The 24,657-nt window shown below is 39.7% G+C and overlaps 1 protein-coding gene across 1 annotated transcript in view; it reads right to left on the reverse strand.

Annotated features, from left to right (window-relative positions):
• The window catches only part of slco5a1 (solute carrier organic anion transporter family member 5A1), a 46,062-nt gene extending 27,636 nt beyond the window's left edge, over window positions 1–18,426 (reverse strand). The window contains exons 1-2 of the mRNA XM_030123080.1: window positions 18,380–18,426; window positions 16,466–17,890 (exon numbers count right to left, since the gene is read on the reverse strand). Of these exons, the coding sequence (XP_029978940.1) occupies window positions 16,466–17,420 (955 nt within the window). The 5' untranslated portion in view covers window positions 17,421–17,890; window positions 18,380–18,426. The remainder of the gene's footprint in view (window positions 1–16,465; window positions 17,891–18,379) is intronic.
• Between the last annotated feature and the right edge of the window lie 6,231 nt (window positions 18,427–24,657).

Raw genomic sequence — 24,657 nt, forward strand, 5'->3', positions numbered from 1 at the left:
GTTCTAAGTCAAAAACTTGTGCCCAAAAAAGACAGGTTGAGACATATTTGATAAATATTTCTATATAAAGAAAAATGTGTCAGCGACTTGTTGTCATTTTCTCAGTTTGTAAGCTGCTGACCCTTTCTGGTCCTCAAATATAACACCTTTGCACACACTGGCTTCAGCGATCTATAGCAGGAGCAATGAGGCATTCTCCTGCACCACGTATGGTCCTCTGGTTGCCCTCCAGTTTCCATTCTCCCCTTTCGGGCACCCAGGCAGTCGTATTTTATCCCCTTTGTGTGATTGTGTTAGCGTCGTTTTGCCACTCCATCCATCACATTAACAGTGTTCTGCCCGATCGGAGGACGGAGTGGGTCATAAACCTAGTTCGATGCCCTACGTTGCTCGCTTGGCACCAAGCCACGGTAGTATAGCATCGGTAGGTTGGGATGGAGGGAATCGGAAAGGCTGTGGCCGGGGCTGAAGGGCAGCCAGGGCAGAGCCATCGGACTGAGCAATATGCTGGCACAGCAACAGCGCTCCATCACAAACACACACATGCTGCGGTGGCCGACGTCAGAGGAGTGCAGGAGGTGCATGCCAATGAAGAACGCATGGCGCGCCACTGGCTCACTTTACACAATTATGCAACAGACCTTCACCAGCATCACGTGAAGGACAATACATTATAGGCTTCATATGTCTTTCTACACGTGTGGAAGCAATAGATTAGGAGCTCTCCTTTGCAGTTATCGACTTTTTACCGTAATACAAAGTCAGCACCTAATCTTCTATGTGGCCATTCAGCCTTACTTTCAATATGCTGCAGTAATTTTGACCATGTAGTGAATATGTTCCATACATTAGACATGCATGAACAGATACAAATCAAGGCAGAAGTCACAAAGCGTGTAAGGTAACACAGTACCAACAGAAACCAATATCAGCATCCACATACTAATGAGGGTTGATAAAATGGTTATTGCACAGACTGGGGGAAAACCAAACACACTCACACACACATTGATATACTTCACCTAGAAGCACCAGTGCATCAATTTCACTTTAGTGGATTTAATGTCAATGAAGGTCAGTCTCTCCCTGCATCTTAACACACATGAAGGTACATGAACATGCACATGGACACGTGAGAAGGAGGTGGAGGGTATCAAGGGTAAATGCAATAAGGTTAAAGAGTTTTATCGGGTATCATTGACCCCAATTTGGTGCCTCAGGTCCAGTATTGGTGATAGATGGTTCTAGTGGCATCGAGCACAGGCAGCAGAAGAGTTACCTCTAACAGGAAGGCGATATATAAAAGAAAAAATAAAAACTGATCAACTGAGGAGAGCGGGAAGAAGATAAAGTGGCGACAAAGGACTGTATGATGCAGGAAGAAATCAAATAGTATGTGAGAGGGGGAGTGAGACAGTGGAGTGAACAGAGGCAGAGGAAAGAAAGGGAACAGGCTGCAGTATGTGGTGACTGATCCTGCTGTGTAACCGACTGATAAAGCTTGCTCAGCAGCATCTCTCTCATATCTAACCTTCAGGGACCAGTGTTGCTCTGCTGTCTCCACTTTGCCTCCTCCGACGCTTTGTGAGAGCTCTGCACTGACTCATTCAGAGCTCACAGGAATGAATGAGGGTGAAAGAGACTGAATAATATGAACCATCACGAAATGTGTGAATGCTCTCGTGGTTGTACAGTGGCCAGATTAAAATGCACTACGGGGCATTTGATTCAAAAGCTGCGGGAAGTGAAATTGGGGGAAACAAATGCAAATGCAAAATAAAAAAACAAATTAACTTCAATTTCAGCTTCTTTCTGGAGCGCTTTTCTCTTAGTAGTTGCTTTTCCTTTGGACATCTGCGCAAAACTTTACCGATACTTACTAAATACTGAAAAAACAGAAGTGCGTAATGTCGGTTTTTCCATTAAATCACAATGATTTGTTTATTATCGCAAGATGGCACGAGAAGTCATTCCATAAACATGGCGACGAATGTAAATATGGTGTTGATTTACAGATATATTCATTATTAATATATATTACCCCTCTATCTCGTACTACATTTAAAAATTATTGGGTTTCCTGGTGTGTCCACACATACCACATGTTTCTTCTTCTTCTTCACTTGTTGTAAAGTACAACATCCAGTTTTTGAATTCACCTGACTCTAGTTGCGAAAAAAGGTCTTTCCATTGCAGTTTTGTGTGATATACCATTTGAGCTATGCCCGAAATACCACCTCTTGCCAGCGCAAAAACTTTTAAATGAGACTTTTGGCGAAATTGTCGTGTTTCCATTAGGTACATTTTTATGTGCGAGTTATATTTGCACAATTTGAGGATCAATGGAAAAGCAATTACTCACTGGCCTAACATCACTGTGTATGGGAGAGAGAAGACACTTTCCTAAATTTTCATGTTACATTGAGCAGTAAAGTCACTCTGAATACAAGCAGTAATAGGTAATTCTAACCATCAACCACATATTTAACCCCTTATCTGTCTGAAAATGCTTGTGATAAACCGAAACCTGCATCACAGTACGGATCAGCCTGAAAACAGTACTAGTAGGTGGAATTCTTGTCTCCTTTCAAACGTCACCTATAATAAACCAAAAGACAATTATGGATTTTTTTTTTTCGAGCACTTCAGCTTTAAGGCACATCCTCCATTCTCTAATCGTCTTCCCTATAACCAGAGCTGTCCTTTAAGCTTGCCGATTAATCTTTGAATTTTTTTTTTTTTTGTTTATTGTACTATATGAAAAGAAAGCAGTGAAAGGTAGCCCCAACAAGAGTCTGTTTTCAAAGCAACACACTTTGACATTTTAGAGAGTGTTTTTTCTTATTATGGAAATGATTCATCCATAAATTGTTAACTGACTAACCTATGAAATTGAAAAGATTTTAGACCTTCTAGATTTTTTTTTAGCTTTTTAACCTGTAAGTAAAAAAAAAAAAAAATGAAATTGGGCCATTTATGAAGAATGTGAATGTAAGCACTCAGAGGCCACTATAGTTGCCTTGGCTGTGAATGGAATTTAAGGCATAACAATAAAATGGCGTCAGCAGTGCAACTCCCCCCCATCCCCCAAACTGCTCCTGACCTTCTGTTCCCCTTACCACTCACCCTTGAGATGCAGTCAGAACCACAGAAAAGAATGGAGGAGGAGAATGGAGGGCTACCAGTCTTGATGAGAAAGCACATCACTCCCTACGAAGCAGCTCCCCGGTGGCCAAACTAATTATTGCAGATGAATGATCTGATTTAATTATGTGGACAAAATAAAGGACAGGGTTTTTACCGCCATGTCAAAACACCTGGGGGTTAATAGGTTGAGGGTACAATACACACAACAGAGGAGTCATCAGCGTCACACTACTCTTTTATCACACACAAGCTGAGACTAATGACTATGTGCAAGGATATTTATGTTAACCTCTATGTGCAGTAAGTCTCCTGTGTTTTCAGATTTGTTTCCCTTTTGTCAATGTCCCACAACAAAAGCTGCAGAGGTATGAGTTTGGCCCTGTAATCCCTCTCTGCTCTCTGACTGGAAACTTGGTTGCAATGAATTATGTAGCAGCCCTCCTGGCTATTAGCCTACAATGCCCAGGCAGCCTCCAAACAAGTCTGGGAATGGATGGCACGCAAACATTAAACGACCTTGGATTTGTATTCAATTCTTTACGCGGAGGCCGACTAATCTCTAAAGATGCAATCATTTTGTCTTCTCAGCATTACTCAAGAGCTGTGTCATGTTGATTTATATAGCATTATGCATCACACATTACCTATTCACTATGACCTGAGCTAATAATCGATTCGCACCCCATCTGTATGACGGGAAATATATAAATGAGCTGCTCTGTTTTATTTAATATCATGCACTTTATTTGATATGTCAGCACACATTTCACCGCTCTGATTTGTTGTACTGTACAGCCCGGTGTGACGTCTAAAGCGGTTTGGAAAGTGCAGCTGCAGGTGACAGCTGTATGATAGATGATCTATGCGGCTGCTGCCTTTAGAAAGACAACGAGGGAGAGGGACAGCGCTCTATGTATCCCTGTGTTATGGGGATCAATTCAGTCATGTGACCTTCCCGAGTCAAAAAGACAATAAAACACGGTACGACGGCATTGTCATGGTAACTTGCTGACATGGCAGTGTCTTCTTACAAGTCCTAACCTTACAGTTTTTCCCAGAGGGCATACACTGGGATTGTGGCCTCTCTGTCACACACATACACAGACACACACACACACACACACAGTAAGGGCAGTGGGACAAACTGTATTAATATGCATGAGGGATCTAGATGATACACCTACAAACAGAACATTCCACAACACTTACATGTTTTCTCTAAGGCTAATGCTCTTTCTTTGTAGCTGTATGATTGTACAAGTCCAGTCCCTGCATTAAACATCAGATGAAAAACGTATAAGGTTACTTGGACAAGTTCCTTTTATAGGTTTGAACAGATGTGGAGGAGAAGGAGTGGGTCAGCAAGAGGAAGCATGTTATCAGAAATAAACTACAGAAAAGTACTAGCTGAGGTATTAAAAATGAAACTTCAAAAAAAAAAAAAGAAACAGCATTTGCAGTTTCCATCACCTGAAAGACAGACAATACTGGGGTCAATATCACTAGAAGGTGCCTTTGGTGTCCCCCAGCAGAATCTAACTCACCATGAACACATTACAAAATAATACAATTCTGGGGTTTTCTTATTAATGAACAAACACTTACACATATATCAGGACAATTTTAAACCTATTGAAATGTGATTTTATTATTTTATACAATTTTCTTTAAGGGAATGTACATGATTTCTTCATGTTCCTCACACTGCCCTTCTAACGTTAGTGAGATTGATAAGTGTTTAAATGAAAAACAATTAAAATACTTTTTTAGATGTGGTCATACTCAACAAGTTTTTCAACAAAACAAGTCATTTTGATCATTTATTTTATTTTTTTCATTATAATATTTAACATTCTACCCATGTCTTTTAAATTGCTGTCCACCTAGTCACTTTGGGGGAATGGCCCCTTTAATAATCTGGTTGATGACATCACTGATGACATCATCATCATTTTGAGTGTCTTTGTTGGAGGTGGAAACAGTCTATGAAAGAAATTAGCATTTGCATTTACATTTCTAAATTTTTATCATTTTGTGTTTGTATTTACAGTAGACGTGGTCAAACTTACCACATCTACTCTGTTAACTCCTAAATATCATTTAATATAAAACATTTAAGAAATTCAAAATATATTTTATATACTTTTCCTACACAGGTCAATGATGTTTCCAGCTTAAGAATTTGAACTGGGCTTAATGATAAGTAATGACTCCTTATTATTATTATAATTTCATGTTTTGTCTTGTTTGAGATTATCCACTTGTCCTCAGTGTACTGGCATTGATACTGGCTTAAGGTGTGGAAATGTATATCATGTATGGCCTATTTTTCCCCCTTGTTTTTATTTAAAGAAATAAAAGCTTTATAAAGTTCAAGTCATAAAAAAAAAAGAAATTCAAAATATATTTGTTGAACATTACACAGTCCTCTTCAAAGATGAACTACTTTGCCAACTCAAGGTCCAACATGTTGTCATTAGATGCTAACTTTAGTCAAAATTGTCTGTTAATATTTTGTAGTTTGCTTGTACTTTGCTTGTACAAAAAAAAATATCAAAAATGTGGGAGCTTCACCAACATGCATTCTTAACAGCCTACAGTCAACTTAACACATTGAACATAAAGTTAAGTAGAAAATCTTGGGTTTTTTGAGGCATTTTGAAATCTGAAAGGCACCTTATTGTGATATTAACTCACTGACACTAAACATCCTTCACCTCAGTCTGGCTGAATGTGCAGACACTGACACAGAGTTCTTAGATGATGGACACAAAGTGATGTGGAATGATAATCTACATCACCTCACTGCTCACTCGAAAAGGACATTTGGGCAATTAATATTACTCAGAACTAGACTCAAACTAACACAAAAATGGCAACAATTAGAATACTGCAGCTGTACAAAAAGGTCAAAACCATTTTCTTTCACTGGTTAAGTAAGCAAATGATCACTCAGTATTAATCAGATGCAGATTGCACCTCATAACTGTGAACCAGTTAGTCTGTTGGGATCCCAAACAGAACAGTAGGTACATAAATTTGCAACAGTATGAAAAATACCTATATTACGGTGGTTGAAGATCGACTTAATTATTTTTTTAAAGATTTGTTTTTTAGAAACGGAAGCTCTTACAGGATGTTTATGGTGTTTAGCAAACATCTACAGTTGGTTATAGTGAGATAAGGCACATTTTACAGAAGGAATATACATAAATGTATAAACTTAGATACACCACACAGGGATGATTTTTGAACATCAGAAGAGAAAAGAATAAATAAATAATAATAATAACAATAAATATTTAAATCAAAACAAAACAAAAATATTACATGAACTTTTCCTATCCCACTCTCCTCCCTCATATGGCTCTAAATTTCATTTTATTTATATACCTACACAGTCTATGTACATAGTTTATACTTACACCCATCTATACACATTCATGTGTATGTAAATCAACACATTACTCACTGCAAATACATCAATGAGGAAGTTATACAAGAAGAACCTACAGAAGGCTAATTTGAAGGAAGACCGACTTTATTAACCAATAATCTAATGGACTGCTTTCCAGTTACAGAGATGCAAACACATAAATCCCAATACACATTAACACAACTTAACAGATCTAACCATTTATATAGTGACAGCACTGCTCAGATGAAACAGTGGTGGTGAAAGATTAAGATAAGTGTGGTATATTGTTCAGAGAATGTCTTATAGAACAGTGCCAAGTACGATAAAACACTGGATGTGGTGAATATTTTAATGGATAAAGTACAGTTAAGAACCTTGATCCTAGTGTGGAGTCAGTACACACTGTTACAGACTTTATCAAAGAGACATGATTTCTTAGAACCACTGGCACAGCAACATCAAAGCTGTCAGACTTTAGTAATCAACATTCAGGCCACCCATCAGCCTTTTGTACCTCTTTACCTCTGCTAATAGTGTTATAAGCCCTTAAAGCAAAGACAGGACTAGTCACAAGGGGCACTGATAGGGCTTTACATGGTCTGCTTTTTCTTTCTTCCAACCCTCTTGACAACCTTTTCCATACTCCACGTAGAGGTCATGCAGCACATGATTAATGAGTCCAAGTCAGGTGAGATATCCAGTCATGAAAGGTGAAGATCAGATTCATAAATCTACTGTGCATGGTGCATGAAATGCCCGTCCTGAGTGATAACTGCACTGTCAATACCATTAAAAATAACACATCAGAAGTGTCTAGGAATAAAAATCTCCTCACTACAGTGCAATAATCCCAAATCTTTGTTGTACAGGAAGACCCAAACACCACGCTGCAATCAATTTTTCATGCAAGCTGCTTTACTTCCCAAGTGGGGAATCCCTAAGCTCACTTCACTAAATCAAATATTTAGAAAAAGAGAGGAGAGAATAGAGGGGTTTTCTCTATTTTTAGCTGCTCCCAGCTGCAGGATAGAGGCTACTCTAAGGTACAGTAGTTAGCCAGTCACTGAGGTGCAGCTACTGTCCTGTCAGCAATACAGGATATGAACAAAAGCAGGATAATTAGTGCAGAAATACATAATAAACATAAAAATTATCATGATGTGATGGTTAAGCGGTTTTTATAAGACATAATGCGGCAAATCTATAGTGAAACTTAGCATTTTTTTTTTAAGCACAAAGTAAGGGATTCAATCCACCCACATCTTTCGCAGTACAACTTTTGTTTGCCTCAGTGGGGTCACGGATCCTAACTCGGACACCCAGTGACCATTTTCTGCTGATTCCGATGCTGGCCTAAGGCTTCTGGACCTGCTCTGACAGCAAAAGACCACAAATCTGCTGCTGCTGATATGTACGAGAACCCACTTAAGGGGAAAGAGGGCCGGGCGAGGGCGAGTCTGGGTGGATGTAAGGAAATCTGAAATGGCAAAGTCGTAAAAAATAACTGGTAACACGTTGATGGAAGCAGAACCTAGCCAGTGATGCATATGAGGTCAGTCAGCTGCTCATTCAACTGGGGTGCCTTATAACATGTGACTGGGCCTCTAATCCATCACTGTCAGGTGGACAATGGTTTAAAGTCAGGGCGCAGTGAATGCTGTGGGAGTCAAATGTGATCAAGTCAAGTTAGACCAGAGCTATACGTGCTAATTAATAAACATGAACTATTCAAGACTGTTGATATGAGTGTGCAATGATTCACTGCTTATTCGGTAGTCATCGATTTGTGCTTTCATCAGCAGTGGGGCGGGGGGGGGTTATTGTTGTGAATGCGGTGCACAAAGCAATTTTATTTTACTGTCAGTTAAAACTTTGCCAGGGAGGAGGGAGAGTTATGGTATTATTTATCACATAGTTACAAATCTGCAACACTTTCGCTTCTTCACAATCTCACCTTGTGATTTGACACCCAAGCCACACAGTTATCTTTAACCAGCTTAGTGATGGAATACCTTTCAAAGACACAGCAAAAAAGAAATGCACTAATTCCTCTGAGCCTCCTCCCTTTAGTATTACTTCACTTTCTAATATTTCTCCAAAGTCTTTCACAAGCTGCCACATCAGGAAAAGCCTTTTGCTCTCCATCTAATTGTCTCATCCATCATCTTTTGGATTTCCTTTCAAATCCATTTTTCCTAATGAATTTTACTCCTGTCCATTTTGCATTTTTTAAACAAACATCTTAAAGTATTATCTAAATAGATGCGTTTCTGGCTGGCTATGAAAGGCCCTTTTTTTTAAGATAAAAGTGAAAGAGAGACTGACATTTTTGTTGTTTAGTTTATTATTTTTTTCACTTTACGACCAAGCTGTTAAAGCATCAAATTGTTTCTCTGGGGTAGACTTAATCAGAACGGACATTTCAGGATAAAATCTTGCACCAAGCTGCATCTTTACAACATGACCATATGACATCAGTAATTATATCCAGAAAGTCTGGACGTTTACAGCCTCTAAAGTTGATTACAGCTCTTGCCAAACTACAGAGATCCTTACATGGCCTCACTACAATCTTGCCAAAGCACACACAGTAGTAGAATAAATCGAAAATGAGCATCAAACAAACCAAGTCTGTTACCACTGTCTGTTGGTCTTTGCATAGATTATGTTCCAGCATTTGAGAGGCAGCTCGCTAATGAATGGCAATGAATGCGGCATCTGGGCTGGGGGTATAACCACATTATCCCCAGGGCTCTTTGTGTGCATTTCGAAGCCTCAAACTCCACTAGTGAGTGAGGGAATTTAGGTCTCAGTTTGCCAGCTACAAGCTTGCACCTGCAACTTTTCAGCGTTTCTCATTGAAAGAAACTGCATGGCAATATGGTCTATGGTGCTAAGGCAGCTTGTGCCAAGAATCAGACCAGTTCCTCACTGCATCCAGTCTGCACGTGCTCTTCTCCTCAACAAGGAAATAAAAGACAGAATGGTGGTTCCAAAAACAGCTCACTTAAAAACACAATGAGAGCCTGTTCTGTAAAGTAAATACCATCTTATCAAGATCTGAAGGCATACTTTTTATCACATTTACCACTGTTCTTGTGTGTGTTTAACAAATTTGTGCCCAGTGAAAGCTCCATTTCTTGTCAATAAAGACAAAATTTGATTTAATGGTATCTTGATGGACAAAACAGATACATAAGAATACACAAATATTTGAATTTATGTGATCTTAACCATAAACTGAAGTACAAACTGTGCACAAGCATAGAATTACTGTGGCAGAACATGCAGGAGACAGAGTGGCTTCTGTACTATTGTGGCTTCTTTCACACAGTTTGGTGTTGTCTGCAGGTAACTCAAGGATACACTATGCTGCTCTGCCTCCTACATAGTGTGACAAGAGTATATGAAGCTAGTGTTGTTGTTGATGGGTCAGAAATCTCCGCATTCTCTACACACAGGCTCAGATGTTCAAACACCACTGCATGCTTACAGCAAAACATGGTGTCTGCAACACAAGCCCTGCCCTCTACAGACTTCTTCTCAGTCTCAACAACGCCCCCCAACGCCTTGAAGCTCACCCACCCCCCACTGCAGGTGCACACACTCACATACACACTTACATATACACACAAAACCCCTGTGCAAGCACCCTGCCAGCTCTCAACAGCTGCTCTTCTGCATTCATACACTTAGATGGTCTACCAACCACGAGGCCCCCCAAAATGTAAAACAGATAGTGACAGGAACAAAAGCTAGAATAATCTGCATCATAGCAGTGAGCTTAGCAAATGAAAATCTAAAGTAAAACATCTATCCTGCAACTGTGCCATTCTACCAAACTCTTTTACCAATGAACAAACTCAGTTAATATCTGCAGACAATTCCAGTCAAAACATTGTCTCTCCAATGAGCTCTATCACAGTTACATGTTAGCCTATAAGCCTCCATTACATAATGCACAACCAGCTTAACGCCACATTTAGTGGCACAACAGAGCCTGGCAGAGCCACAACAACAGACAAATGTATGTGTACAGCAAGATTCGTCCTGGTCTGTACGCCTGTCAGGCTACATTTTTTGTCTTACTGCATTATTTCTCAGGCTGTCTACATGTGTGCTGAGTGTGTGTGTGCAGCAGCCATCAGCAAGGGGGGAGGTCAGAGTCATCCATTTCCCTCTGAGTGGGCTCCTGTCCCTCCAGGAAGCTCAACACAGATGGGTGTGCTATGTGCAGCCAGCACAGTAGGGTCACAGCTGAAGGTCAAACGAGGGGCAAAAAGCTGTTTTTGTAAAGTAAATGTAAACAAGACAGCCAGTGTAGACATTAATAATAAGGAATGATGCTTTTAAACATACTTTAGACAAATTATTTGAATGACAGCAGTAAGGTCACAGCTAATTATAAAAAATATCAGATCTCTATTTAGTCGTTGCTATTCTGCTTTACTTATGTAAATGCCATTAACACTTCTCCCTGCAGCATTCCTTTGTCTTTGTAGAACGAGGGTCAAGGAGAACAATAGCCAGTCCACTCCTCACAGGGCACAACACTAGAACAGAGGATGGCATTTTTTCATCTCCGAGGCTAAACAATGCTATTAAAATGGCCTGAAGGCTGAATCATCTTAAAGGGAGGTTTGGGCAGAGGAGATAAGATGAAAAAGAGAGGGAAAAAGAAAATAATCAGATTGACGTGGATGTACAGGCTGTCTCCGTTAAGTCGAAGAACAATCCAATAAGCAGGGACACAAGGAGTTTCTGTGTTTTTGTACATTTAGTACGTGATATCTACAGTAGCCTCCATGCTGCTGAAAGCCATCACAGAACACACTGCCCCCTGGTAACAGATAAACATCTGGTAATTACGGACAAAAACTCATTTCCTGACTGGACACAACAGGCAAAGGAAGGCATGTTCCTCTTCACAACACTGATTAGCTTAATCAGAGCAAGTAAACAGAAAGGCTTGCAGGTTTCTGAGTGCTTTGAGATGGCAGAGATGAAAAGGCAAAAGCACTGAGAAGAAATGTTGTAATGAATGAAGGGCATCTAAAGTAGTGTGGCCTCTTTGTTTTATTACTGTGAGTAATAAAACAAAGACGCATTAGATGTGACAGCTCAGAGATAGAGCAGCCATTCATTCACCCAGAAAAGATAAAGCAAATAAATATTGATGCTATTTACAGGTGCAGATGTCACATTAGGATGTGTGAATACTTGGGTGTAGATCTGATCTGTTTAGAATTGAACCATTGCAATTTGTCCACAATGAACTCTGTTCAGGTCATGTATCCACTGCATTTCGATCAATAATTGCAATTCATAAGCTTGAGCTGGATGTGTCTTGCGTAACACATCTGACTCAGTTCCTAAAGTAAAAATAAACAGACGCGTACCAAAATGGATGAGAAATTTGTAATCCACAACAATGAAACTGCTTCACAGCTATTTTTGGTCACTATTTCATTTTAGCCTGAGCTACCAAGAGCCAGGGATCAAGAAGGATTTCGTGGAACAACTTGGACCAAAGGGGTAACAACAACACAGAACAAAGGAAAAATGTCAATTTCATCCCACAAAGTTACAGACAAAGTGTTCCTGCTATCACAGAACCCCCTTGCGGCATTTCCCCAGGAACCTTCCCACACTGTCAAAACAACACAGCCACAACACTGAGAAATGGCCAGTAGTCATCGGCCAACAAGGTTAAGCAATGACTTCACTAGAATTGTTATGGTTAGGGCCCCTGCCTCTGGAAATAAATGGACTCCCACACTTGCATTAGCTTTCTCCACATTATTCCATCACTCCTACTCCTCCTGCAGAATAATTAAAGAGAACATTTTCGGAGAGAAATAAAGTTTTGTGGAGAGACAACAGCCTACAGTCCTGAAACACCCTCAGAGTAATCATAGTTTAAGAGTGTCAGAGCTGAGAAAAATCCATGAGAATAAGCCAAAGGGATGGTGATGAAACAGGACCGGGCTTCAGTCTATATGTGTGCCAGCCTCAGAAGGGGCCAAACATGTACCCTAACCAATCCTGAAATGTGATCCACCAGCCTGAAGGGGCAGAAAGCAGCGAGGATCTCTAGGGACTTGTGTGTTTGCTTCTGTGTGTGCACAACCTGCCTTTGCTTTGGCTGCTACTAGCAGAACAGGACACACAATTTAATGAAATTGACTGAGTGAGTACAGTTAGGGACGTGGCAGGGCCATGACTGATAATCCCAAATCACAAAAAATAAAAACAGACTGAGGTATGACTGTACCACTTCATGCCCACTTTTTTCACACTAATCTGTAGGGGACACACACACATACACACACACACACAATAAATACACTTCAGGAGAGAGACTGAGAGCAACTGTTCTTTCTAAATTTGTCAGAGGGAGAGCTGAAAACACACGGCTTGTGCTTATGTGAGCATTTGAGTGTGTGTGCACGTTAGAAAGAGCAGACAAGACCAGTGTTCAGGCTGTCCCTGCGACTGTTAAAGCCCCTCTCTTTCTAAACTGAGAACCACCCCTTTTTCTAACTCAGTACATAAACAGTCTTCCACAGTCCCACCGTGTCGACTAGAAGCTATGTCAGACACTGCTGGTTTTCCACGAGTGTCTAATGAAACATTAATAATGCACAAGCACCAATAACACACTGGTATGTTACTTCCAGTGCACTGAAAACTATTAAATGCAGAGGCAGAGGGTCTCTGTCAGCCAGAAGGAATCAATTAACCTTATCCTGCATGTAGAATAGAGTACATGCATCTGTGCATGCAAATAGGCAGTGAAGTCTAGACAATAAAAAGGTTATAAAAGAACATGGTGCATAAATACATGATCATAGCAACAGAGGAAATTACAGGTGTATGTCTCCTGCAAACTCTTCTCCCTGTGGAGCTGCTGACAGTAATCTAATCAAACCTGACCTCTCCATTCATCCCATGTCAATAACGCCTTCTCAGCATCATTAGCTTGTAAATCAGACACCGACAGTGGGAATAAAAGAAAGAAAACACGCCTCCTCTCATAACCAGAGGTCATCGAGACCGTCCAAAGCTCAGAATGGATCAACAATTCAATGAGGAGATCATTGATTGGACCTCTGGGTCACTGTGTTGCCAAATCACACACTGATGGTGACAGATTGTTAGAGATGGAAAACGTCAAAAAGCATATGAGCCAAAGATGGGTGATGATGTAAATAGGGTTGCAATTCATCTTGTACTGAAAACTGCTCCTTAAAAAGTAGAGAACCCTTAATGTACCATACATAACAAGATAGATTCACAGGAAACGAAGTGGCTTCTCAGAGACGGGCTCACCATAGTAACATCAAGAAAGGTATGTTGTAAATCTGTCACAACAGACGGAGAGGGGGAAAACTAAAAGACATGGAAATGCGCACACAGCAGTTGCTTTGAGACCGGAACCACCAGTTCTTTTCTTTGCTCCTTCAAGATAAGTACAGTAAAACCTCAAAATCCCGAAAGGATATATATCTACAAAGTCAAATACGTGCACAGATTTCTGCATGAATAACAGTAAAAAGAGGTAAAGTTCAGACACAGTGGCCGTTACATTGCCATAGTGACATGGGGCCACAGCTGGGAAACAGGGTGATGGGTTGGAGGGAATGCCTTACTGTGAATGGATGCAAAAGCACAGATAATATCCTGACAAAAGGACACTCTTTCTCACACATATACACTCCTCTCACTCCAAGGATACCAGAAGTACCCCTCTGTGTAAACCGCATTGTCCTACAAAACGGGCAACTCCTCCCCTTTGAGCCAGTGTAAATTGAGATGGGGTTTATAATAATGGGTTTGGGGAGAAAAAAAAAGGACCTCCAGGTGAATGTGGGGGAAGCCTCCTGAAGATATGGGTAGCCTATATTTCCACAAACTAATTTGGTAAAAGTGGGTTGAAGGATTTGGGGGACCAGTTTAGTACTTTTTTTTTTTTCTGTTCACGCTGACATTGCTAAAGGGTTTAAAAATATTTAAAAGCTGATTCTTACACTTGACTTAGAACATGTGCTCTCAGAAATAAACTAAGGAATGTTAAGCTTAATGTTTTTCTCAATTATCATATGCTTTGGGCTCTGTTCTGAAAGACATCAAACAAGATAATACATGACAAGCCAGCACAGGTTGTACTGCTTCACCTGTGGCTGACTCATGCATCACATACCAAAACATGCCCCTGTGAATGTCAAGAGATAAAAATGAAGTCAAAATACCTGGATAATAAATTTGAACCCTAGTTACTGTGGTTATTTTTAAGTAGGTAAAAAAAAATGCATATCAGGGACAGTTTTGCCTGCAGTACCTCTGACATGTAAGAACATGTCTCTGTCTTCCCAAACAAAGCTTTGCAGGAACGAAACGGATTAAACTCTCTTTGAGTCATCAGAAAAACAGCTGTCAAGGTCAGGCTGCCAAGTGCTTTTAGCCACAATCACTGTTGCTTTTGATGGATATCTATATTTGAGGTCGCTTTGACCATGACAGACCAGTGAGTCTTACAAGCTCTGATGCAGCCACTCTGAAACACCTTAACCACGTGAGGGTAAAGCAAGTCACTGTTTAAGGTTGTTTTCTTCTTGTTTTCCTGGCCGGTTCAATAGCTACAGTATGCTGCATTGGCTCCTTGTGACGCAGGGAGCTGATCAATATTGGGTCTCGAGGGCAGCGGAGCAGGCAGTGAGAGGATTCAATAGCAAATATGCTCCATGGGCTGGGTAATGTTGTGGTGAAGGGCTAATGGTAGCGCTGTGGTCGACACTGGTGACACACACTGTCCATGCGTACATCCTCCTCAAGTCAGTTTTGTTTACATTTTACATACATACATTGTTATGTTATCATCTTAAAATAAAGAAAGCAATGATTTGTTGCAGTCTCAAACATGGGTTAGTGGGACAGTGACCATCTGTGTGAGACACCGCACCAGATTGAGGGGGGCCCCATGTCCCAATAACCCAACGATACTGTACACAAGCAGGATTACTTCTGCAATCATGATCTGCTGTCTAAGCTATGAAGGGTATGTGTTACATATGACCAGTCAATCAATCAGAGCAAAACCATTAAAGCTAGTAAAGCCTGTGTGTAATAGATAAATTCCAGAATACCTGTGCAGTAATGTCTGAATGATTTGAGGAGGTGTGAAGCTCACAGTCTGTTTACAGTCAAACTCAGAGTGTTTTCAGGCTGACTATACGAGCAGGTTGTTTTATAGCTCTTTAACTTTCCATGCACATACATCCACACAAGCCTCTGGACTGAAGGGTGTATATACACATAACACACAACAGCATTATGCGCACATACACACAGGCCGTACCGGACCATTAATCATCAGCAACCCAGTTCTGCTTCTGCTCCACACTCCTCTTTCAGGTGCTTCTGGTTGACTTTGCAGTCTCTGTACTTACCTCAGTGTGGTGCAGAGGTTGCACGCAGTGGAGATTAAATCAAAAAAAGGACAGAGGGCCCAGGGATGATTGCATGGCTGAACTCTGTATGTATCCATGAATACATCTGTGTACATACTGGTATACTTCAGTAAGTCACTTAAGCTGGCTCCCAAAATGTAAACATACAAAACATTTATAATGGGGATTAAGTCTTGGATAATTGAAGCTAATTGTGTTAAATGTGTGAAACTAATTAAGTCCAAAAAGCAGCCAGTCATCTGTATTTACACATAAAATCAGAAAGTCTAGACAGTGTAAAAAAAACCCAACATCTAATTATTTTTGTGTTCTGATATAATCCAAAGCATTCTGTACATATAACTCACAGCTAAGATAAATAAAATGGAACACACGGTGCAACACTCTCTGATAAAGGTTGCATGTGGTGGCAAGCTGTAATTTCTCTTACCTAAATAGAGTGATGCATTTTCCTTCTTCACATTGTCATCCAGGTAGGTGGGCCCCAGTGTGTAGATTGGCGTTGACCCCATTCCCACAAGTATCTGGGCACAGATGAACAGAGCCACATACAGATTGTGCTCATTGCCCTCCTGGTCTCGAGGGCACGATGCCACATCAAGCAGGTCTCGCCCACTGTTGTTCCCGCTGAGACACAGGCCTTCATGGCCTGCTGAGGAGTTCATCTCTTGGATCTGGTAAGGTGGTGAGATGAAGTGTGGCAGAGAAAATAACGCTGCACCTACAGCGATGACTACACCACCCACTGCCAGCCAGCGTGGCCTCTGACCTCTGCCCCCAAAGTAGGAGATGAAGACCACGACCAGTAAGCTGCCAATGTCGAAGCAGCTGACCAGCAGGCCGGACTCAGAGCTGCGGAGACTGTAGCGCTTCTCAATGGTGGTGATGACACTGCTCAGATAGCCCGAAACCATCAGGGACTGAATGAAGGTCAGGTAGCACATGCAGAACAGAAAGCAGCGAGAGTCCCTCAGGATAACACGCACATACTTCCTAGCTGGGATGTGGATAAGGCTAGTGAGAGAGAACCCCAGTTTTTTCCCGCCTGCAGCTCTGTGTCCCTCCACAGGTAAAGAGCTGCTGAGCCCCACCATGCTGGAGACAGAGGGGGAGAAGTCTGTCCTGGAGGAGGGAGACTCTGCCTGGCTGGAGTCAGGGGTTTTTGGCTGTAGGTGGCTGCTTTCATCCACAGCTACACAGGTGTGGGTGGTAGGCACCAACCGGGGCTCCTCCGCCTTTCGATCCTGCTGACAGGGTCCATTCAGGATGGGCAAGCTTTTGGATTTGAAGCAGCTATCTGGGTCCGTGTACTGGTCCTGAAGCTCTCGGATCTCCAGAGACTCAGACAGGTTGCTTCCCGTCTCATCATTGTCCGACGAAGTCATGGCGCAGCTGGAGATGCAGCTTCTGGGCTCCTGACTGTGCTGAGTCTGGATCTAGTGCCACATGAGGACAGTGGAGCTAGTACAGGGCTCGGTGGTGGAGCTCAGACTCTGCCCTGCTATCAGCACTGGGGCGGACTATACCCCTTTGGTTAGGAGCATATCTTATTCCATATTTCTGTCACAGGAAGCTGTGCTCAGAGCACATCAGGCCCAAAATATCTTTACAAGCCACCAAATAACGACAATGATATCTTGACTGAACATACAAAATCATCACTTTTCTCAACAAATCACCATTGAATATTAATTATGAAGCCATTAGGTTACAATAAATATCCTATGTATATTTTAAAACGTGTTTTTGTAATTTTCTCATAATTTAATTTCCCATTTTTATGATTTTATGGCTCTTTGTTAGACAGCAACCTGGAGGTTTTTTTGTTTCCTTTGTCCCATAGCTGTGCAGCATCCTAGAGGAAAACATAAAAACACAAAAGAAAACATTAACTTAGTATTTTTTCTTTGTTTTAAAATGCCTCTTCTGTAGTGGATACACATCTATATATATAAAATACACACTTGTTACGATCTGGATGTATGTCAACACTTGGATATCTTTGACACCTCGAGTCGCGAGACGGTTCCACATGAACAAATACATAATCAAAAGCAAAAATAACACATGTTACATTAATAAACAACCGCACCGGTGTCAAACTGTCGCAGCAGCCAAAGCTAAAATAACATCCAGCTCTCCTTTGTCAAACGAGAAATATACCTAGAGAACAAAAGACCACGCTGTCCGCAAACGTCTCAGTCATGACTTTGGAAAGAAATAAAAGCCTGATTCTAGACCAGACATCTCCGAAAATTAACACTAATAAGTATCAACCTCGGCTGAAACGGCGACAGATGTTATTTGGTGTAACTTCTAGGAAAGGTATGACAGTAGTACTCACACAGGACAGAGGGAGGTAGCCTGTTGTTCCCCACGCAGCGGCCACTCACTGAATGAGTCTGTTTGATGCGGATGGCTGCTGCTGCTGGTGGGGAAAATGCTGCCTTCACAGACCGTCGGACATGGGACATTCTTAGCTCTTGGACGGAAACACCACTAACACCGAGCTAATTTGTTGATAATTTCAGACTGTGGTCTCAAAAATTGGCTAGCAAAATCAAAGAACCAGACTAGTAAATATACCAAATATATATATACATATTTTTTTACATTTAGGCTCTCTCTATAGGCCCAGTCACATATTTAACTCAGTAGTGCTGTATGCCGTTTTAACAGTTAATTATAAAGACAATAACCAATTAGCTTATCTTTTAAAATCTGTTTTCATATTATAATGTTTTGGCAGGTAAACTAGTGGACCACAGCAGGTCTTATTTACAATTTTCCAACTCAACTTTAACGCCTTACAAGGAGCGAGGAAACGGAACGCCTCAACTCTAGGGGGTGAATTGTTTTGCTTAAAGAACTCTGGGATTTGTAGTTTTTTGGTGTTTCCAACCTGAATTTTTTTTTTTCAGTTTCCAATTAACATCGGAATACATTTAAATCCACAACGACTCTGAGAGGCATGTACCACTTACAAGGTCAAATTATATTCTCTCTTTCATCCACATTTTCATATCAAATGTTTGATTTGTACACTTAGGACTTCATGAACCATAATGCTCGACGGCCCATATGGTGGTTTGTTTGGTAGGCTACGTCATCTGGACAGCTGGCACCCTCGCTGACCCAGCGGTGATTGACTGGTCACAGGCTCCGTGGACAATGGGCAGACAGGGGCTCTCTCTAACAGTGGAGTATTTAACAAAATTGGATTGGAAATAAGATTTTTAAAAAATTAAAATAAAGTAACTTTTTTTTTGTTGTTGTTGTTTTTTTTTTTGTTTTACAGAAAGTAAAAAAAATAACAACCCAATAATGAATTTATTGAAACCCATATGAGTGACATAATTTATCTGCTTTGAGGAAAATTGCTTATTTTTATTAAATAACATCCATAGAGTTATTTAAAGTCCATACTGTACAACAAGACATAATTTTCAATACCATTACATGTGTCTTTGATGCAGACACATATGTAATTGTTTACTTTATGTTGATACCTTTTAAGAATTATCATCCTTTCATAACCGTATCATTTATATCCATGAAAACATAGACTGTGTAAGCAAAGTAATGTACACTAATGTACACTAATCAGCCGGTGCATTCTGACCACTGACCGGAGGAGTGGTAATTATATTGATTATTTCATTATAATGGCACCTTTCACTGGGTTGGGTATATTAGGCAGCAAGTGAGTATTTAGTCCTCAAAGCTGATGTGTTGAAGCAGCAAAATGTAAGGAACTGAGTGACTTTGACAAAGACCATATTGTAATGTTGATAACTGGGTCAGAGCATCTGTGTCCCGGTCTGCTGTTAGTATAAACCAAAAATCGACTAAGGAAGGACATCCCAATCTCAGGACAAATGAGCATTTGTGTGATGTGTTGGACAAATATATCCAGTCCATGGAAGTCCACCTCTCTACTTCCAGGATTTCAGTGATATGCTGCAAACATCTTGGTCCAGATTCCACAGCCCACCTTTGGAGGTTTGGTGGAGTCAAGGCCTTGGGTCAGAGCTGTTTTTGTGGAAAAAAGGGGACCTACACAATATTAGACAGGTGGTAATGGATGGTCAATTGGTTAAAATGCGATTGTTTTAGGTAGGTACTAATCACTTAACCCTTTATTGGGCCAGTGACTATTTTTGATCATTTCCACATATGTTACAAGACAGTGACAGCAATAGTTACAGTGAGGACAGTGAGGCAACAATAAGGTCTAATGTGGTCTACAGGGTCTGTAAGGTCCACCTCTGCAGTAACAGTGAGTGTACCTGCTTTGTTAGGTACCATGAAGTAATGGTACTAATGTAAGGAATGATGTTCAAAGGGAGAATGTGGATGCTGACAGGTGTCTGGATCAGCACTTATGTCGTTGTAATGTTCTAAAAGTGATGTTTTCATCTTACATGTGTTTTTCTTATATTTTTTATACTTACTTCTTGGATTTATTTTATTTTTTATTTTTTGCCACTTACGGGTAAAAAACCAAATATGGGAACTTCACTGACCTTAATTTTCTACATATTAAAACACTTTGAAAAATGTGACCAAAGTAATACATTCTTGTTATGTCTTCCAATAACATACTTAACACACTAAAGGGTTAACTTTGGGAATATCCAACAAGATCTGGAGATGATCCCACCTAGTGATATGACCATCACAGTTTCTGCCTTGTCAAAGTTGCTCAGAGCCATACTTTAGCCCATTTTTGCTGTTTCCAACACATGCTGCCTAATATATCCCACCCATAGACAGGTCCCATTGTAGTGAGATAATCAACATTTATACCACTTTGCCTGTCAGTGGTAAGAATGTTATGGCTGATCAGTGTAAGCTTATAATTAATTAATTGGAGTAGATAAAAACATGCAAAAGAAACAGAAAGGATCAGAAAAAAAATCACTATATTAATAAATAAGAAACGTGGTATCTGAAGGGAATACAGAATCATTCCATGAAGTGTTTGTAGCCAATCCACAATGTCAATGACAGCATCCAAAGAATGGAATTCATAAGAGGGATAAACACATACCGTTCTATTACTGTCTCTATTACTGTGGGTCATAAACAACCAAATATGAATACTGAACCTAGCTGTACCTACCTTCTGTTATCTTACTGCTGTAGTGCATTTTAATACAGTTATTACAAGTATCAGAGTTGTTATATATAGTATGATTTGGTGTCTGTTATAATATATTGTATTTTATTGTATTTTCCCTATTGTTTAATTACACTGGTCTACAAGTAAAATAAAAGTAGCGAAATTTTACCACATGTAAGTCACTGATAAAGAATAATCAAGTCAAAAATGCAGGTTGGCTGAAGTTTTCAAGATACAGTCTTTGGTTAAAATGTAAAATTTGAGAATTAACGATAAAATGGGTTTTACTCCAAAAGAATATTTGTCTCAGAGCTACCAGATCTACTTCAAAACACTGTCTGCACATGACAATACATTCACTTTACAGGTTCGATCTCGTGGAAAATTTATAAATCTATTGTATAAATGTACATAACACTTCATCATATACCTTGAAAACTTCAGCAAACCAGCACTTTTGTCATTTGTTTTCCAATTAATCTTATTAAAATACATAACATTTACCACATTTAATCTCTGAGACATAATTTCAAATGATTGTAGATCAGTGCTATTTGTGTTAGGTGTATTTTTTATTTACTTTTTTTCTAGAGTGGTTCTGTTTTTAGGCTCCATTTTAACATCAAATCAAGAGAAGATAACAGATGAAAATTACCCCTGATGGCCAACTCCACTTTGTGAAGAGTGTCCATCTGAAAAAAAAAAAAAAAAAAAAAAAAAAAAAGCACTAAATGAAGGGAATACATTTCCAGAGAATGTCATAGTACGTTATTTTTTCATCTTGTGCCTGAATTTCGCAATTTACTTCCCATAAATAAACATTTCTGCCATAAACCGACGTAGCAAAGGTACAAACTTGTGCATTAAAATTCACCAAAATGCAAGAAATTAAGTGTTTCGTGCTCAAATTTTCTAATAAACTGTGAAACCATTGCCCTTGTGTGGTTTCTTTTGAGTAAGATGTACCTATTTGCAAAAAGAGTTGACTTCCAGCGCCTGTCAAATGGATGGATGACTTTCCCCAAGGTCATTAATTCATTTCCTGGACAAGGTAGGCTTGGTGATCAATCCCATGCCTCCTCCGCTCCTCATTCTGATGCTCTGTGGTCCCCCATTGGAAAACTGGAGGAGAAAAAAGCAGTTGAATGAAACCTGAATGTCAAAATTTTGCTTCACCACATAAACATGATATGTGCACTAGATGTCTGATATTTTTGTAATGGCTTCTAACATTACAGTCATTCTATCTCATCATATATAGCCTGCAACCCCCCAACCCCACCCCCACCCCGCTGACTCTATAGGCTGATGCAGTCCACCACTTCTTGCTGTCTGGAGAGTGACAATAGTCAATCACAAGAATCAATGTGAAGCATCACAGTCCATCATAAAGGCCTTTGTCTCCGCTGTCCAAAGGGTTTTCATCTCTCTGGCTATCAGTATGCAGCAGCCAAATCAATACAACAAACCACCATGAATACACAATAGGATGGAGGCAGGAGAGGAATTATTCAGGAGACAGAGGCGCTATATCATCTGGTGGAGTCATTAAGGCACTTTGGCAGAGGTGTTGTAATACGAAACATAATATGTAATTGTAGATAAAAAATCTCTTTCTACACCTCTGTATTATGTTTTCAGGTTAATGTGTGAATGTACTGTATAAATGTTCATCTTCTGTAGTTCTTCTTCTACTAATGGGTCAAAACACGGTATTCAAAATCTCTCTGATGGGACATTTTAGAGACAATTTGACAGATTAGTGTTGCTAAAAAGTCCACATTTTTACTTTTAAATTCATTTTTGCTTTAGTTGGACTATAAGGGATTATCCAAAGCAAGGAGCTACTTTATATTAAAATAAATGTTGGAATGGCAATCAATTAAAGTTTGTTCTCTGACGGGATATTACTATCTTTTGATCCTACTCATTTGCGTTATAACTATGTGCTACTTCCATAATGACAATCAAATCTATTGTATTGTATTGTATTCTATTCTTTTCTAGTCTAGTCTAGTCTAGTCTAGTCTATCAATCAAATTCAATCATTCAATCCAATTTTATTTATATAGCACCAAATCATAACAAACGTTATCTCATGACACTTTACATATAGAGCTGACTTCCAAGCCAATTTACAGAAACCCAATAGAATCCTCCAGGAGCAAATACTTGTGACTGGAGACAGTGGCGAGAAAAATCTTGGGCTGGGGTAAAAGAGAGAGGGTAAAGAGGAGAAAAAGAAAAACAAAGCGATAGAGAGAAAGAGACTGGGAGAGAGGAGGAGAAGGGGGTAAGTAGGGGGAGACACACAGATGCAATTGATGCACAGATAACTGAACTAGAACTGTCAAAAGTAGATCAGCTGGTGTTGGTATAATTACTAAAAACCGGAACAAAGGTCCATGACTGTTACTACTACTACTACAAATACAAGTATTAACAGTGGATGTACTACTGCAACAGTTAGTACAAATAATAGAAACCTCTACCATCGATGGAACTATATGATAAACACTATTCTATTCTATTCTATTCTATTCTATTCTATTCTATTCTATTCTATTCTATTCTATTCTATTCTATTCTATTCTATTTTTAACTATAATATTATTGTTATTGTCAACTTTATATTATTTATTGCTTTGTATTTATATATACAGTTGTGCTCATAAGTTTACATACCCTGACAGAATGCGCATGGGAAGGGTCTTGGATGTTTCAACATGACAATGAGCCAAAACACCTGGCCAAGTCAACCTGTCATTGGTAACAGCAGAAAAAAGTGAAGGTGAAGAAGAACCCATCTCAGTCTCCTGACCTCAAAATCACTGAGCCACTTTGGGGAGGTCTGAAACATGCAGTTCATGCAAGAAAACCCAAAATCTTAAAGGAACTGAAGGTATTTTGCCAAGAAGAATGGGCAACTTTACCATCTGAGAAAATAAAGTTTCCTCATCCACAGTGACCACAAAAGACTTCAAACTGCCATTGATGTTAAAGGGGCCAATACAGAGGATGAAGAACTAGGGTATGTCAACTTTTGATCAGGGTCATTTGGATAGTTTCTCTTGTCAGTATAAATATATTGTTTAATAATAAATCTCTTCACACAATCACTAGCCACGAGTGACAGGAAATTTTTTTTTTATTATCATTCATGTTTTTCTGAAAAATGGTCAAACAAATTCTGCCAGGGTATGTAAACTTATGAGCACAACTGTATCTTTGTTCCTTTTATTTTGGCCATTGTCTTGTTTTCCACAATTTTTGTTGAACTCGTTACCACCGTTTTTTCACACTAAGAGAAAAAATAATACTAATAATCACTAAATATTATAGAATCGACTTCTGTTTTTTTTTTTTATGTACGAACTTGAAGGATGTCAGATTTATCCAGCTGAATATATTTATGTGTGTTTTTAGAAGATAAAGTATGACGTGAAACTTTAATTATATAACTACGTCAACATCTTGGGACCAGCTTTATGATAAAA

Source organism: Sphaeramia orbicularis, chromosome 20, assembly GCF_902148855.1.
Source record: "Sphaeramia orbicularis chromosome 20, fSphaOr1.1, whole genome shotgun sequence".
NCBI lineage: Eukaryota > Metazoa > Chordata > Actinopteri > Kurtiformes > Apogonidae > Sphaeramia > Sphaeramia orbicularis.